At 36.2% G+C, this 17,207-nt stretch overlaps 1 protein-coding gene across 14 annotated transcripts in view; it reads right to left on the bottom strand.

Annotated features, from left to right (window-relative positions):
* Nucleotides 1-17,207, bottom strand: part of CBLB (Cbl proto-oncogene B) — a 220,727-nt gene that overhangs the window by 77,882 nt on the left and 125,638 nt on the right. For all 14 annotated transcript variants that reach the window (XM_081572340.1, XM_081572344.1, XM_081572349.1 and 11 more), the window contains 2 exons: nucleotides 15,743-15,874; nucleotides 225-428 (listed from right to left, as the gene is read on the bottom strand). In XM_081572340.1, the coding sequence (XP_081428466.1) occupies nucleotides 225-428; nucleotides 15,743-15,874 (336 nt within the window). The remainder of the gene's footprint in view (nucleotides 1-224; nucleotides 429-15,742; nucleotides 15,875-17,207) is intronic.

Raw genomic sequence — 17,207 nt, 5'->3', positions numbered from 1 at the left:
CTCTCATTTTGGAGTTTAAAACCAGAGTGAGGACTGGTAGTAGTTTAGTTCTTTCTCGCCCAATGATTCCATCAGCCTTTCAACATTACTTATATCTTCACCTTTCTTTTGATTTTGGAATCTTTCTTTCTCAAAGCAAACTCAGTCATACCCTACTTGTGACAGCATCATTTCTTTTTCATGTCCATACAACACATGAAAAAAACCTATATTTCCTAGTTTACCTTTCGAACATTTGCCAACCGATTCATCATCAAGGACTCTTCCCGGTCATCATCATCATCCAAGTCCAGCATCGGCATTCCAAAGGGGTCGATGATGCTACAGCACCTGGATCCTTCATCCCTGGGATCAAAGGGGTCCACAATGATGGGCTCCGTTCCTTTTATTTCACAGCGACAGAATGGGCAGCCCTGGCCATCTGACTCCTGAACAAACACAAAAATCGTACTGATTGGTCTCTGTTCAAAAATAAAACAAAACAGACAGGGGCCAACTATATAAAAACTATACAACTATAAAAAAAGAAGTTGGGGGAAAAAAGAGGGTTTTGAGATAGGCAGTGGGGTTGGGGGAAGGTCAATCTTGAAGGTGGTGAAGTAGAACATAGAAACAACAAAATAAATGCTCATTATTTCAAATTTCCAAAGAAAAATTTCTTTAACAAAACCTTTGATTTGCCAAAGAAAAAGAGCCTAGCTTTACTGAACACTCATTTACAATTTTAATGTATCAAAACTTTAGAGTCCTGGAGAAAACTCAAAATTGACTCACATCCCTCATTACCAAAAGGAAGCAGTCCTAATTAAACATTTGATAAAAAAGACATTTTGATAAAAATTTCCATCATAAAAAAAGTGGTACTATCAGTTGGAAAAATACATTTCAAGGTCAATTCTGAAAAAAGTTACTGTGCACATAACTATGGCTAAATATTTCCATTTTGATTGCTGAGGTCTTTTGAAGTCCTGATTTATAAGCAATCAGTGGGAAAAATTAAGTTTATATTAAGAAGTCATCACTGTCTTAACAATTGGTCACCCTGACACAGCCCATATGGAATGTAGTAATATGTGAGTTAACACATTTTGCCCCTCATCTTGCTTCCAAACTAGATACTACAAAAAAAAAGATCTGTGCAAGAAAGAAATTCATTTATTAATTACTGAAATTTTCAAAAAATCTCCCAATTCCATTTTTAAAAAACTAACTACATTAAGAATTCACAATTGGTAGGAAAATACAATGACTGTTTTCTCGCCCTGCAGATAAGGCCGACTTTTAGAGAAAGATAGTATATGACATTCACCACCATCTTTTTGTTTCTGTATTATACCCTGGCTTTAGTAGTTTATTATTATTTAGTAGTTTATTATTATTATTATTCCACAAGCTGGAATCAAGATTGCCGGGAGAAATATCAATAACCTCAGATATGCAGATGACACCATCCTTATGGCAGAAAGTGAAGAACTAAAGAGCCTCTTGACAAAAGTGAAAGAGGAGAGTGAAAAAGTTGGCTTAAAACTAAACGTTCAGAAAACTAAGATCATGGCATCCAGTCCCATCACTTCATGAAAAATAGAAGGGGAAACAGTGGAAACAGTGTCAGACTTTATTTTTTGGGGCTCCAAAATCACTACAGATGGTGATTGCAGCCATGAAATTAAAAGACGCTTACTCCTTGGAAGGAAGGTTATGACCAACCTAGACAGCATATTTAAAAGCAAAGACATTACTTTGCCAACAAAGGTCCATCTAGTCAAGGCTATGCTTTTTCCAGTGGTCATGTGTGGATGTGAGAGTTGGACGGTGAAGAAAGCTGAGTGCTGAAGAATTGATGCTTTTGAACTGTGGTGTTGGAGAAGACTCTTGAGAGTCCCTTGGACTGCAAGGAGATCCAAACAGTCCATCCTAAAGGAGATCAGTCCTGGGTGTTCATTGGAAGGACTGATGTTGAAGCTGAAACTCCAATACTTTGGCCACCTCATGCGAAGAGTTGACTCACTGGAAAAGACCCTAACGCTGGGAAGGATTGGGGGCAGGAGGAGAAGGGGACGACAGAGGATGAGATGGCTGGATGACATCACCGACTCGATGGACATGGGTTTGGGTAAACTCCAGGAGTTGGTGATGGACAGGGAGGCCTGGTGTGCTGCAATTCATGGGGTCGCAAAGAGTCGGACACAACTGAGCGATTGAACTGAACTTAGTAGTTTATTATTGTAAAAACAGTAAAAATACAAGATCATATTAAAGGCAGAAATGACATGAATGAGCATCATTTTAGAGATGAGATTATGAATAAAAAGGGCTAACATCTTTAAAGAAACCGTTCAGTACTTAAGACTGTCCTATCTGCTTGGTACGATGGGAACATGGTGATCTACCTACCCTCCAGTGATGCTCTAATCAATGGTGGAGTAACACTCTCGCTCTCCTCTCACAGGACGAGTTAGTATACACTCCATGTCAGATTCTGTGGGAGATTTATTCTGTGGTAGCTTTCTGTAGTGGGTTTATTCCTTCCCAAGCCTTACTCTGATTAACAAACCAAACATCTCCTTTCCCAAACAAATTGTCAAAACAAGAAAAACAAATGTTCGTTGGATTGGTTAATTAAAAAAAAAGAAAAGGAAAACTACAACAATTCTTTATTCATCTACTGCTTACATAATTTGGGAAAGAAACTTGGAATGGTAAAAGAGTTGAAGAGATATAGACAGGTTATTACAAAATTCTCTGATGGTTGCTGCCACATGTGCTCAGGTTTAGCGGGCGTCAAGGCAATTCAATTGTCTACTCCATCATTTTACAGATAATAAAACTGTTACTTAATTCTCCCATCTTACACTGATATTTTCTAACACAGGAGCAAATATTTAAGGAAAACTCAACCTTAATAAGAACTATAAATACATATTCAACATAGGTTATCATCCAGGTATAATCCCGTCATTATAAAAGTCAAAAGGGGTCCATATTGTGTGCCTGCAGGGAATTTTCCTACAGATCTACATAAGAAAATTTCAAATAGATAGTTCTAATATAAAAGAGCAAGATGCAAAACAACTAATGTTCTCCGCATCTTCAATGCATGAATGATAGAAAGTGGTACTCTGGGCCCTAAGTAGAGCAATACAAATCTACAGTAATTAAAACAGTATGGAACTGGCATAAAGAGACACATATATCACTGGAACAGAACAGAGCCTAGAAATGAACCCAGGGATATATGGTCAATTAATTTACAACAAAGAAGCCAAGAATATACAGTGGGAAAAGAGCAGTCTCTTCAATAAATGGTGGTAGGAAAATAAGAGAGTCACATGGCAGAAATAAATTAATAAAGACTGGACTGCTACCTTATACCACATATAAAAATTAACTTAAAATGGATTAAAGAATTGAAAGTAAGAACTGAAACCATAAGACTTCTAGAAAGAAGAATATTTAAGTGGTAAACTCCTTGACATAGAACTTGGCATGAATTTTTTTAACCTGACACCAAAATTGAAAGCAGCAAAAGCAAAACCAAACAAGTAGGATTACATCAAACTAAAAAGGTTCTGCATGGCAAAGGAAAGCATCAACAAAATGAAAAGATAACCTACTGAATGGAAGAAAATATTTGCAAGTGACATCCAAAATATATAAAGAACTCATACAACTCAACAGGAAACAAAAGACAAAAACAAACTACTAACAATCTGATTAAAAAATGGACAGATCTGAATAGACATTTTTTCAAAGACATATATATGGCAAACAGGTACATGAAAAGATATTCAGTGTTACTAATCATCAGGGAAATGCAAATCAAAACCACAGTGACATATCCCCTCACATCTCTTAGGTGGCTATTCTCAAAAAGACTAGAAATAACAAGTGTCGGTGAGGATGTGGATAAAGAGAACCCTTGTGTACTGCTGACAGGAATGTAAATTAATTCAGGCACTATGGAAAACAGTATGGAGGTTCCTCAAAAAATTAAAAATAGAACTACCATACAGTCTATCCAAATCCCACTTCTGGATATTTACCTGAAGAAAATGAAAACACTAATTAGAAAAGATAGATGCACATCCTATGTTCACTGCAGCATTATTTATAGTGGCAAAGATATGGAAACAACCTAAGTGTCCCTCAATGGATAAAAATTGTGGTATGTACATACAATGGAATATAATTTCGCCATAAAATAGAACGAAATCTTACTATTTGCTACAAGATGGGTGGACCTCAAGGGCATTATGTAAGAAATAAGCCAGAGAAAGACAAATACAGTATGATCTCTGATGCATGTGGAATATAAAAATCAATTAATTCAAAAGAAAAGTAAGTTCGGATACAGAGAACAGATTAGTGGTTGCCAGAGGCTGAGAGTGGGTGATGTGGGGAGTAGGCAGTGGGAGAAATGGGTATACAGCTTTTTTCTTTAGTTTAAGTAAGCTAAATGCCACTAAGTAAACAATTAAAGTATAAAAGAGCTGATGTTCCCTGTGTCTTTAATGCATGAAGAGTGGAAAGCAATACTCTGGGACCTAGGTAGACACTTCATTCATTTAGACGATTTTTAAAAAGTACTAGAAATTTCCAAACATAAACAGAAGCACAGAGAAAAGTGTAATAAATCTGTATGCACCTATCTCCCAACTTCAACAATTATCAATTAATGCTCAATCCTGTTTCAGCTATATGTTCACTTGCTCCCTCCACCCTTGGATAATTTTGAAGTAAATCCTACACGTCACATAAAGTGAAGTGAAGCCGCTCAGTCATGTCCAACTCTTTGAGACCCCATGGACTGTAGCCTACCAGGCTCCTCTGTTCATGGGATTTTCCAGGCAAAGGTACTGGAGTGGGTTGCCATTTCCTTCTCTAAGTGATATTCCCAACCCAGGGATCGAACCTGGGTCTCCCACATTGCAGGCAAACGCTTTACCATCTGAGCCATCAGGGAAGCCCTGGTGACATGGCTTACACGTCACATAAATCACTTGTAAATGTTTTAGTATAAGCACCTAAAAAACAGAAAATCTTTTAGGGCCTAACATACAGTTATCATAACTACAATTAATCTATCCAATCTAAATAATTAAAATCATATTACTTTTGAGCACTGTGGCTAGAATAAATAAGCAACTGCATTCCCTTACAAAGGCTTCCTTAGAACCTCCAAGGTCAGTTTGCATGTTGTCTGGTTAAGATAACTTCCAGTTTATGTGATCTATTTCCTGATAAAGGATAACTGAAAAGATTATGTTTGGAAAGAGGAGAAAATAATATGCAATAACAGTATCTTGATGGTACAAGAAAAAGACTGGGAACAGTTCATCTAAAACTGAACTTAGGTTTTTGGCCATCTCTCCCACCTTCAAGTATTAATGCTATACAAATTACTTATGTAAGAGTAGCTGCTTTATGGGTATATGTCACAAAATATATTTTCTGTTAAGCTTTATTTTTGTTGAGAGTTTACATTACTTACTAGGATCAAAATCCAGCTGCAATGTACTTCAATTTTCATTTACAAACATAGATCACACCACTTGCCTCTGCCAAAATGATTTCATCCACTACTTTCTCTACAAACTGACTACTGTCATATGAAAATTAGGTTTGACCATATTCTCAAATTTGGTACTCAAATTCTCAAATTTTGGTGCTATTTCGGTACTTCACCCTTGTTTCTGTCAGATGGTTGATTAAACACAAAGAGTGTCTTCAAGAGACATAAAATTATCAGAATTGCACCTTAATAATTAAAATAACGCTTCTGTCAACATACACTTAATGTAAGATGGCAGAACATATGTTAATGAAGAATAACCAATAAATAACTCCTTCTAATAGCTCCAAAAAATTCACATTCTGAGAAAGTTAAGAGGAAGTACTTGGACTCCATCCATTCTGATTTACTCAGTAAATTTCACTTCCTCAAATAAATCCTCCCAAACCAAAAGAGACAGAAAGTTAACAGCCAGTTCTACATCATCTGAAACTAACTATGTGAGATGTTCATGATAAAATACTAAGATTCATTTGGCAACAATAAATACTGTAAGTTTATATATCAGTCACCTTCCATATTCTTTGTTTAAATATTGTTCAAAACTACATTATCTCTTACATACTTTCTTTTAATTTTTTAAAGATAAATATAACATATAGTACAATTTATTTTGCTCTCTGGATGATTAATTATTTGGAGGCATACTTTAAGGTCAATCACTTCATGCCTTCCTGCAAATACAGTATAAAGTGAGGGTCCTAGAAAATACACAGTACTCATGAGTCCCGTTTTGGAGTGCATTTTATATTTTTATTGGTTTTATGTGTGTGTGTGTTTCCCATCTCAGTAACTTCTAATGTATATTACCATGCTATACTTCACATAGATCAGAAGCTACCATGAATCTTTTTTTTAAAACATGAAACAACTATAAACAAATAACTAACTAAATAGATAAATACAGATACATATACTTGACAGTAACTTGGGTCCAGGCTAAGCATTTTCAGAGCACAATATATTTCACAAAACTCAGCAAATTCTTGTTATAAAGAATGAGGGCTTCCCTGGTAGCTCAGTGGTAAAGAATCTGCCTACCAATGTAAGAGACATGGGTTCAAACCCTGGTCTGGGAAGATGCCACACACTATGGAACAACTAAGCCCATCCGCCACAACTACTGAGCTTGTGCTCTAGAGCCCATGCACTGCAACACACATCCTAGACCCCATACTCAGCTACAAGAGAAGCCACAGAAATAAGAAGCCTGTGTACAACAAATACAGAGTAGCCTGTACTCGCCACAACTAGAGTAAAAGCCCATGTAGTAACAAAGATCTAACACAACCCAAAATAAATAACTAAAATTATTTCAAAAAAGAATGAACGAGGAAGCAAACTGGCTCTCCCTGCAGCCAAAGCCCGGGGAGTCTGAAACTACTGGACAAACTGCCCCCGGGACTGCAGGAGACACCCCGGTGGCCCGGCGCGACTGGCTGCTGGTCCCCACGCTGTGGACTCCCACCTGCACCTCCAAGCCAGAGACCTTGCACAGATTACATCTAGCATCCTGGTTGTTTTTGAGGATGGCTACAAGAGATGATCACAGGTCTCCACAGAGCACTGGGTAGGATTCTCTGAGCTATACAAGGTAATCAGGAACCCAGGGGCTCCAGTGTTGTCTTCCCTTCTCAACGGCACTTCTAGTGTCCACCTAAGGAGTCTCCTTGGTCAGCCCTGATACACTTGGAAATTAAACAGAGAATCCACTGCATATATTCTTGAAAATTTGCATCGTATATGTTCAAAACTTACCAAATAAGCATAAGGATTTGAAGAGATCAAGCCCTGAGCCTTTGGAGTGGGAGCACTAACTCCAAGACTACCAGAGAACTAACCCTAGGGGGTATCAAATAGTGAGAACTCACACAAAGAAACCACTGGAATACAAGACCCAGCATCGCCAACTACCAATAGCACCCTGGGCAGGACGGCTCATCTAAACAACATCTAAACAACAAACAAAACAAAAATACAAACCCAGTCATCAGCAGACAGGATGAGTACCTCACTCAGCCTTGCCTATTGGAGGAAAAACAAACAAAAAAACACTCAGCACAAATCTCACCCTACAAGAAGCTTACACAAACCACTGGACCAACCTTAGGAGCACAGAAACCAAAAGGAAGAAAGAATTCAACCTTGAAGCCTGGGAAAAGGAGACCTCACACACAATAAGTTAAAAAAAAAATAATGAAAAGGCAGAGAAATACTATAAAAATGAAGGAACAAACTAGAAACACAGAAGTCCAAATAAATGAAGAAGAAATAGGCAAACTACCTGAAAAAGAATTCAGAAAAATGATAGTAAAGATGATCAAAAACTTTGAAAGTAAAATGGAGAAAATTCAAGAATCAATTAACAAAGACCTAGAAGAATTAAAGAATAAACATGCAGAGACAAACAACACAATCACAGAAATTAAAAATACTCTTATCTTTTCCATCAGAGGTCAAATAGAATAAAAACCACAAACACAGAAAACTAACCAATCTGATCACATGGACCACAACTTTGTCTAACTCAGTGAAACTATGAGCCATGACATGTAGGGCCACCCAAGACAGACGGGTCATGGTGGAGAGTTCTGATTAAACGTAAAAGCTTTTGCACAGCAAAGGAAACCATAAGCAAGGTGAAAAGACAACACTCAGAAAGGGTGAAAATAATAGCAACTGAAACAAATGACAAAGGATAAATTTCCAAAATATACAAGCAGCTCATACTACTCACTAGTAGAAAAACAAACAACCCAATCAAAAAGGGGGAGAAAGACCTAAACAGACATTTCTCCAAAGACATACAGATGGCTAACAGACACATGAAAAGATGCTCAACATCACTCAAAAGATGCATTATTAGAGAAATGCAAATCAAAACCACAATGAGATATCACCTCATACCAGTCAGAATGGCCATCATCAAAAAGTCTACAAACAATAAATGCTGGAGAGGGTGTGGAGAAAAGGGAACCCTCTTCCACTGTTGGTGGGAATGTAAATTGAAAACAGCCACTATGGAAGATAGTATGGAGATTCCTTAAAAAACTAGGAATAAAATCACCATATAACCCAGCAATCCCACTCCTAGGTATATACCCTGAGGAAACCAGGGTTGAAAAAGACACATGTATCCCATTGTTCATTGAAGCACTATTTACAATAGCTAGAACATAGAAATAACCTAGATATCCATCAACATATGAATAGATAAAGAAGTTGTGTTACCTATACACAATGGAATATTATTCAGCCATAAAAAGGAACGCATTTGAGTCAGTTCTGATGAGGTGGATGAACCTCGAACCTATTATACAGACTGAAGTGAGTCAGAAAGAGAAAGATAAATATCATATTCTAACACACATATATGGAATAGAGAAAAATGGTACTAGAGAATTTATTTACAGGGCAGCAATGGAGAAAAAAACAGAGAACAGACTTATGGACATGGGGAGAGGGGAGGAGAGGGTGAGATGTATGAAAAGAGTAACATGGAAGCTTACATTACCATATATAATAAAGATAGCCTAGGGGAATTTGCTGTATAGCTCAGGAAACTCAAACAGGGGCTCTGTATCAACCTAGCGAGGCGGGATGTGGAGGGAAATAGGAGGGAGGTTCTAAAGGGAGGGGATATATGTATATCTATGGCTGATTTATGTTGAGGTCTGACAGAAAACAACAAAATTCTGTAAAGGAATTATCCTTCACTGAAAAAATATATTAAAAAACAAACAAACAAAAAGAATGAATGAGGATAGTTAATGATGATATTAGAATAAGTAACAGAGAGAGAGATCTTTAGTTTTGATGTTCTTTTATGACGGGCACAGGGAAATGGCACTGCTGCATCTAGACTCTTCTAGTTTTAATTTGGGAGGCCCATGAAAACAGTAAATCAGGAAAGGAGCACAGACATTCTGATCAGGAGGCTTGGACTAGAAACCTACACCCACAAATTCCAGCTGTGTGACACTGCGTTAGCCATTTCATCTTATCTGTTGGGTATAATGAAAGAATGCACATTTTAAGGGATGTCTGAAAGGTAAAGAAAAATTAATTCAAAGCTTTCCAAAGTGCTATGCAAGTTCCGGTTGTTATAATTATTACAACAATAGTCTCAGGAACAAAAGAAAAGAGGTAAGATAGCTGAGGAAACATACCACAGCCATTACATGACTCTCAAAGTGAAAGAGGAGTTTCAACATTTTATCATGGACTAAGTACTCATAGTACTAAGTCTAAAAAGTTACACTGAGGCTAGAAATTTGAAGCCTGGTTGCTTTTGAAGGAAGATATATTAAAAGATTATTTCTTAGTGCCTTGAATGTGGTCCTTTAAGCTGACTTCTCACCTCTCAGTTACATATTTCTTCCCCAGTAATGCTCTCTAAATATGGGACATATATAAATCTCTTTAATCACATGCCATGTTAAAATCAGAGCTTATCAATTTTCATCTATTGACTTTTTATGAAGCATTTTGAATATTCCAATATCTCCTCTAAATGATTTTGAAAAAATATGCAGGAGGAATAACTAGAAGAAAAAATCAATTTTATTTTTAACTGAATTAAAGTCCTTGGCAGTAATTAAAAACAAGGCTGCATATCCAACTGGCATATATATATATCCATTTTTTATTTTGGAAGGAAAATTTGAAGAACATGGTTTACAGTCTGTCCTGTTCATGAGCTCAGAAGATATTTTCTGCATTCCTGAAAGGAAAAATTGAATAAAAACAGTTCCTTACTTGACACTTTACGTAGTAACCCTGCAATATCACTACGGCATAATGTACTATTACAAAAAAGAAGACATGGATGAGTTCAGGGTAAAGAAGAAAATGTTTTGTTAATATTCATGGAACAGTGTGGAAGTGAAAGAAAACTCTCCAAAGTTTCACTGCCAAGGACAGAATAGAAATGCCTCACCCACAGTGATACTGCTTCAAAGAATGCGTCTAGAGAGGTGATTACTCAAGCTTACTTAGTATTCTGTGCAAACTCAGGCTTGCTTATTCAATTTATTAAATAACACAGATGTTCCAGAAGGAGAAAAAAGTATCTAACACCTCTTTGGAGGCATGACTAATGGGCCATTATGACAGCAATTAGAGTAACCACTTGCAGCTTGAAATAACTGACTGACACCTCTACTGTGCACGTCTTAGGTTTCCATTAATTACATAAACTCTAAGTCTCCAATGAATTCCAATTAAACCAAAGTAGGGCGTCAAGTGGAAGGAAAAGTTAGTGAAGAATGACTTGCTAAAGATGCACAATGGTTGAACACAAAATGTTTTATAGTCTAGGTTTAATATTTCCTATTGGACTCTGACTGATTTATCAGAGCTTCTTGGCAGACATACAGCTTTTAAAATCCTTTTCATGTCAATACTCCCAACCAAAGTAGCAGGAAGTAACAAAAATATTTCCCATCCTTAATTAAATTTGAAAGATAACAGGATATTTATGTCAAGTTATTATTAGCACTGTGCCCCTCTATAAAATTTTTAGATTTAATTGTAACTTCTTGCAGGTATGGACTGGGTCTTTATATAGAACCTGGGACAGAGAATATGCTCAAAGATTGTTTCCTAAATAAATAACAATGGATTTGAGATACTAGAGAATGATGGATGTCATTCCATGTAGGCTTGTACCAAGCAAGTTAAGGGATGTCAAATTATTCTTGTGCACAATTAAGTTTGAAACTCAATTTTTTCTCTCATAGAAAAAACAAACAAGCATATAGAAACAAAAACACTGGCTTTAAAGTCACAAAACACATTCTAACCCTTAACCATTCTGAAAAAAAAAAAAAGACAAATATTACTACAGGTACTCATATCCAGAGAGTCACATAACATTTCCAATTACATCTACAAGCTTATATACAATGTTTGACAGCACAGTATAGAACTATAGAAAAGCCACATACTTGCGTTCATTTGTCCTCATTTTGACAGTCAATTAGGTTAAATTCAGTGAGCAGCTCACTCATGTGAGGATTTAGTATAGCTGATGTTTGTTAACTGTTTTAACTAGAGTCACTGTATAGGACCTTTGTTTTTATTAAATAACAGGGGTATTTTGCAATAATGTGTTTAAATGACTGTCAAATACTGCAGTCCATACAAAACTATGAAAGCTGTCAAAACAGATTTTTTGGTTGGCAGCAGGAGGCACTGAGTGAAATCTATATGCACATGTAGAAATATTCGGGTTATCCAAAAGTGGAAATGTTCACAAGTTGAAGCTTCTTTAACGACAAAATTCCCATTGAGATACAGACTGTTGAACATCACTTTGAAATTCCCAAATGTTGACCCAACAACAGTTCTCTTCGGGGAAGAGAAACCTCAAACCAGAGATCACTGTGCATGTCTATTGGTGTTAAAAAAAAAGCAATAAATAGAAACTTGCTCTTCCTGGCTATAGGTTTAGTACCAATAATATTGCCAGCAATATAAAAAAGTGCAAAAAAGCAAAATGTGAAAAGTTGAAGGGAATCACTCAGCAGCTACTGAATGGAACAAATGGAGCTGAGGCTTGAAATTCTTAGAATACATTCACAGATCTTGAGCATGCTAAAGAGTCTTTGAAAAGACTACAGATACATTTCAGAAGAGAAATGGATAGAACTGAGACATTACAAAGGCTTTTTGACAACTGATCTTCAATATCAATGTCTTTTAACTTGTTGTCATCTTAGTTCTTGGCAACCTAGGTGGTGCTAGTGGTTAAGAATCTGCCTGCCAAAGCAAGAGACATAACAGACACTGGTTCAGTCCTAAGTTGGGAAGATCCCCTGGAGGACATGGCAACCCACTCCAGTATTCTTCTCTAGGAAATCCCATGGACAAGGAGTCTGGCAGGCTACAGTTCACGGGATTGCAAAGAGTTGGACACAATGTGGGCTTCCCTTGGGGCTCAGCTAGTAAAGAATCTGCCTGCAATGCAGTTCGATCCCTGGGTTGAGAAGATCCCCTGGAGAAGGTAAAGGCTACCCACTCCAGTATTCTGGCCTGGAGAATTCCATGGACTATACAGTCCATGGGGTCGTAAAGAGTTGGACACGACTGAGAGACTTTCACTTTCCACTATGAGACTAAATAAGAACAACATGCAGATTACACAGACATATACAAAAATGTATCAGAAAAATACTTATTAATCATTAACCATCCTGTGTGGGAAGAATTTTAAAGATGCTCAAATACTGCCTTTGCATATTTTTCATTAACTTATATACAAAATTCTATGATTATATTAGGATAATATTATTCACTAGTGACATGAGTGTGATTTATTTTGATTATTTCAACTTTCTTTTCAACTTCTTTTTCAATTTTTTTTCCTACTTAACTTACTCAACTACTACTTTATTACTACTTTTTCACATAGCTTCTCCTAAAATTTTACTCAAAGGCAGTTTTTAGCACTCGACAATTTATGTACTTCCTCAATCTCTAAAAGTAAAACTAAGAAGTACTAAAGAGTTTAAAAAAGAAGAAAGAAAAATTTCAAATATTAACAATTACAAATTGACTGAACCTATCTTAATATAAGGCCATTAGATCAACATGAAAAATCATAGAGAATCAAGTAACTGATTAGCTACAAGCAAAGGAACTGTGCCATTTGGAGACTACAGAATAAAATACAGAAAAGCTGTGGTGATGTAAAGGGCGAAGGATTAATAACACAGCCATGACAACTGGGAAATACCCCTGGGTCCTTGCACATAACAAACCTATTGCAAGTAGTGCACAGACTCACTAGATTAAATACATATCACTGGCCCTGGAGTTTTAAACGATTAATTTAAGAAGAATACAGAAACTAAAATAAGTAAAACCTCTTTGTTTTACATTCAGCTCTACTCTTGCACTTACCCTGAGCCACAAGGTAAACAGCTATTTTGTATGACACTCTAAATGATAATCTTTATTAACCAAGGGTTTCCGCCAACATAGTGGGAACTTCCCCTGAACTTACAAACTCCAGGTAAGTTTCAAGATGAAGATGCTAGGTCCTGCAGTATGTCTGTATTTGTATGCTCCAAGCCCAGGACCCCAGAGAAGGGGCTGAAGTACGCAGGCCATCTGTGGAGGCAGAGTACTGGGAGCCTGTACCAGCCTAAAATTCTGCTTTTCTTTAGGGAGAAAAGCAAACTTTTACTTTCTTCAAACCTGTAAGAACCATACTACTGCACTGAAGACGTAACTCAATCGAAAGGACTTGACAAACATATTTGGCCTCTGTCAGTTTAATACTTGCCCTGAAATACTTAAAGCGTTTCAGATAAAGCAAATAATCTTAAAGTGGTTCCCTCCCTGACAGCCAGGCACTGAGTCAATAACATCTCTACAGTATTTTCTACTGATACATGTGAAATCCATTTGCAAACTGACAGTTTTGTCTTCTACCAGTGTAACTAAATTTACTGAAACATTTATTTTAAAAAAAAAGGCACTGCTATGTCTGCAGAACTATTATTTGTTAACATAAACAGCAATCAAGTAACTATATGTTGAGAGTTTGCTGATGCCATACTGGGCATTGCTTTTCCTTCAACTTCTCCCTGTACTACGCAAAATTCACAAGCATCATGAAGGGATAAAGGGAAATAAGGGCAAGGAAAGCAAGGAAAATCTCAGGTAAAATATAAATCAAATGCATATTGAAAGAGAGCCATGTAGGGAGGTTGAACAATCTTTACCAATGAAGGAAAGATGTCTGGGAGCTCAGAAATGGCTCTGTAAATGTAAATCAATTGTAATTCATTTCCTAGTTCTTCCTCTTTTTCTTCATCCATTTTTAAAAGTTCCCCAAAGGTAAAAAGGGATCTTTTCATAAGATCTTTTCATCTTCTTCATAAGAATGCGAAAATGTGAAAATCATTAATATTCTATCATCACGTAATGAGCTCAACAAACATCAACACTCCTCTGAGTTTGCACTGCCCTGTCCTGATCCTCTGAGGCCATCCTTCCTGGGGAAATACACAGGTTCTGGGCTGGAGAGAAGGTTCAGGAATACGGATGCTCATGATAACGCTCAACTGCAAATTTTTTTACAGGCTTGAAAGTTTAATGATTTATTTTCTAAATCCGATCAACAATACTGACTTCAATACTGACTGTGTTAAAACAGAGTAGTTAAAAAAGTGCTTGAGCAAAATATTCTGTGAATCCTCCAAATACTGAAAACTAGAAATCTGTCCAAAGATCTATTTTAAAATCTCCAACCTTTATTACAGATAAAGAAATATTTTAAAGAAGCCCTTGGGGAAACCAATTATTTTCTAGGTCTTATTCTAAAACATCAAATCAATTTCTATTTATTGAATGCCTACAGAATGTAAGGCAGCTTGCTTTAGATTCTGTTGCTGTAAATTGGAAAATTTAGTGACTATGGGAACTTAAGACATTTGGGAAACTTTCTGTCTGATTCTCCTGTTTTAGCCTTACAGAGCAATTGGAGACATACGCGAGACAGGAGCTACACCTTCTCAAGAGAAGTATTGAAACATCAACATAAGATTTATCTACTAGGGTTTACTTTGCTTGAGAATCTGATCTGCTATAAATAGAATCTGGGCTATAATAAATATGGTTAGTTTGCAACATTGGTAAGTGATATTCTGAAATCAACAGTATTATAGAAGCAGAACTACTTATGATTAATATTGTAAGATTAAGTTATATTAATTGTATATATTAAATAAATAATAGTGAAAGAAAAGGCTTCCCTGGAAGCTCAGCTGGTAAAGAATCCACTTGCAATGCAGGAGACCCCGGTTAGATTCCTGGGTCAAGAACATCCCCTGGAGAAGGGATAGGCTACCCACTCCAGAATTCTTGGCTGGAGAATCCTCATGGACAGAGAGGGCTACAGGCCATGCGGTAACAAAGAGTAGGATGTGACTGAGCAACTAAGCACAGCACAGCACAAAGAAAACATGAAAACCCAACAAAAAGCCAAATTATGTAAGTGAAAGACTCAAACATATGAGATTTTTTAAAAACAACAATCGTTCAAACAAACACTTATCAGTATGACTTTTTGAATCCTTAAGATGAAGAAAATTGAAAAAAGACATAGTCATAGGGAATATAAGGAAGACATCGACGTGACTAATTAAATCTTGACTATACCTGCCAGGCTGTAAGACAAGAGGTGCACATCAGATGGCCACAAGGCTCAATCTTGACATCCTTGTCGTTCTCAGCACAAATCTTACAGAGCTGGAAAGTGGAACCCATCTCACAATATAATTCATATTGTTCCTGGAATTGGGGGAGCAAAAAAGGCAACGTTAATGTATTTTTTTTGCATGAACTGATAATACTGAATTTTCTTAAATGCCGTGACTTACAGTAAATTCGTCACACTTGATCCTGTCAGATCAAAACTGCCATTTAAGATATGTTTTAAATTGGTAGTCACAATTTGGTCTATAAAATTAAAAGGATTTTATCAGCAACTGCATAAGCTTTTTTAATACTTTGGATTATTTAACGTTTCATACTGTTCCTTTAGGAAGGTACCTGCATCAACAGGGTGATTTAAGAGACAAACGTATGGTTTTAAATGCAATAAAAAACACTACTTTTTTCTGTAAATATCACATACTCATCTAATTTTAATGTCAACATTGCAATACTGCTGACAATTTTATTTCTTAGACATCTATCTAGGAAATTTCAGGATGGAAAATTTGCCAGGTCTTTCTGCATGCTATGTACTGTTGTCCATATTTATTATGTCATATAATCTCCAAAGTATAATAAGATACACTGAATTCAAAAAAAACCTGAGGATCAGTAGCATAAATTATTTTCCTCAAATTCTATATTAAACCCCTATTTGCATACGCTTTCCCAGTCTAACACGATCAAAAACCTAATCATTTTAGCAATCAAAAATTGTTTTATTAAAAATCTATTCTTTTTATTCACTAGTTTAAATGCTTTTGGAATAGTTAAATTCTCAGTGTTCAAATAATGAAAAGATCTGTCACAAAGAAGATTCAGATATATTGGTAAGTATAAAGAAAGTATGAAAAGAGTTACTTAATAGGGATACAAAGAAAAGGAGTTATTGAAACAAAAATTTGTTTAAATAAGGCAATGTGTTATCTAGTAAGTACGTACTATATGCATGGCCTTGGACAGGATGAATAAATGACAATATTTAATCCCTAGCCTACTGAAAGATTTTACAATCTCAGTGGAAAAAATATATATGTATAAACACATAGATACACACACCCATATATATACTCACTCATTCATATATAAATTCTGTCTACCATGGTATATGTATATGTATATATAATTTTAAAATACATTAAGGGAAAGTAAAGAGCAAGATGGAAAAGAAGTCCAAAGTATCATATATATCACTGAAATCCCTAAAATAATAGACAAGTATCTACGTGTGTGTGTCCTCAGTCACTTCAGTCATGTCCAACTCTTTGCGACCCTATAGACTGTAGCCCGTACAGTGGTTATGCAATTCAATGGACCAATCTACAATTATTAAAAAAATTAAAATCACACTTGCAGAAGTCAATGCAACCTAAGAGGTAAGCTATTGAAATATTTATGAGTAGTTTAA

The sequence above is a fragment of the Giraffa tippelskirchi genome, chromosome 2, assembly GCF_054371585.1.
Source record: "Giraffa tippelskirchi isolate mGirTip1 chromosome 2, T2T-mGirTip1v1.2.pri, whole genome shotgun sequence".
In the NCBI taxonomy this organism is placed as follows: Eukaryota; Metazoa; Chordata; class Mammalia; order Artiodactyla; family Giraffidae; genus Giraffa; species Giraffa tippelskirchi.
The sequence above is the reverse complement of the archived record's forward strand: the minus strand, read 5'-3'. Positions and strand labels throughout refer to the sequence as shown.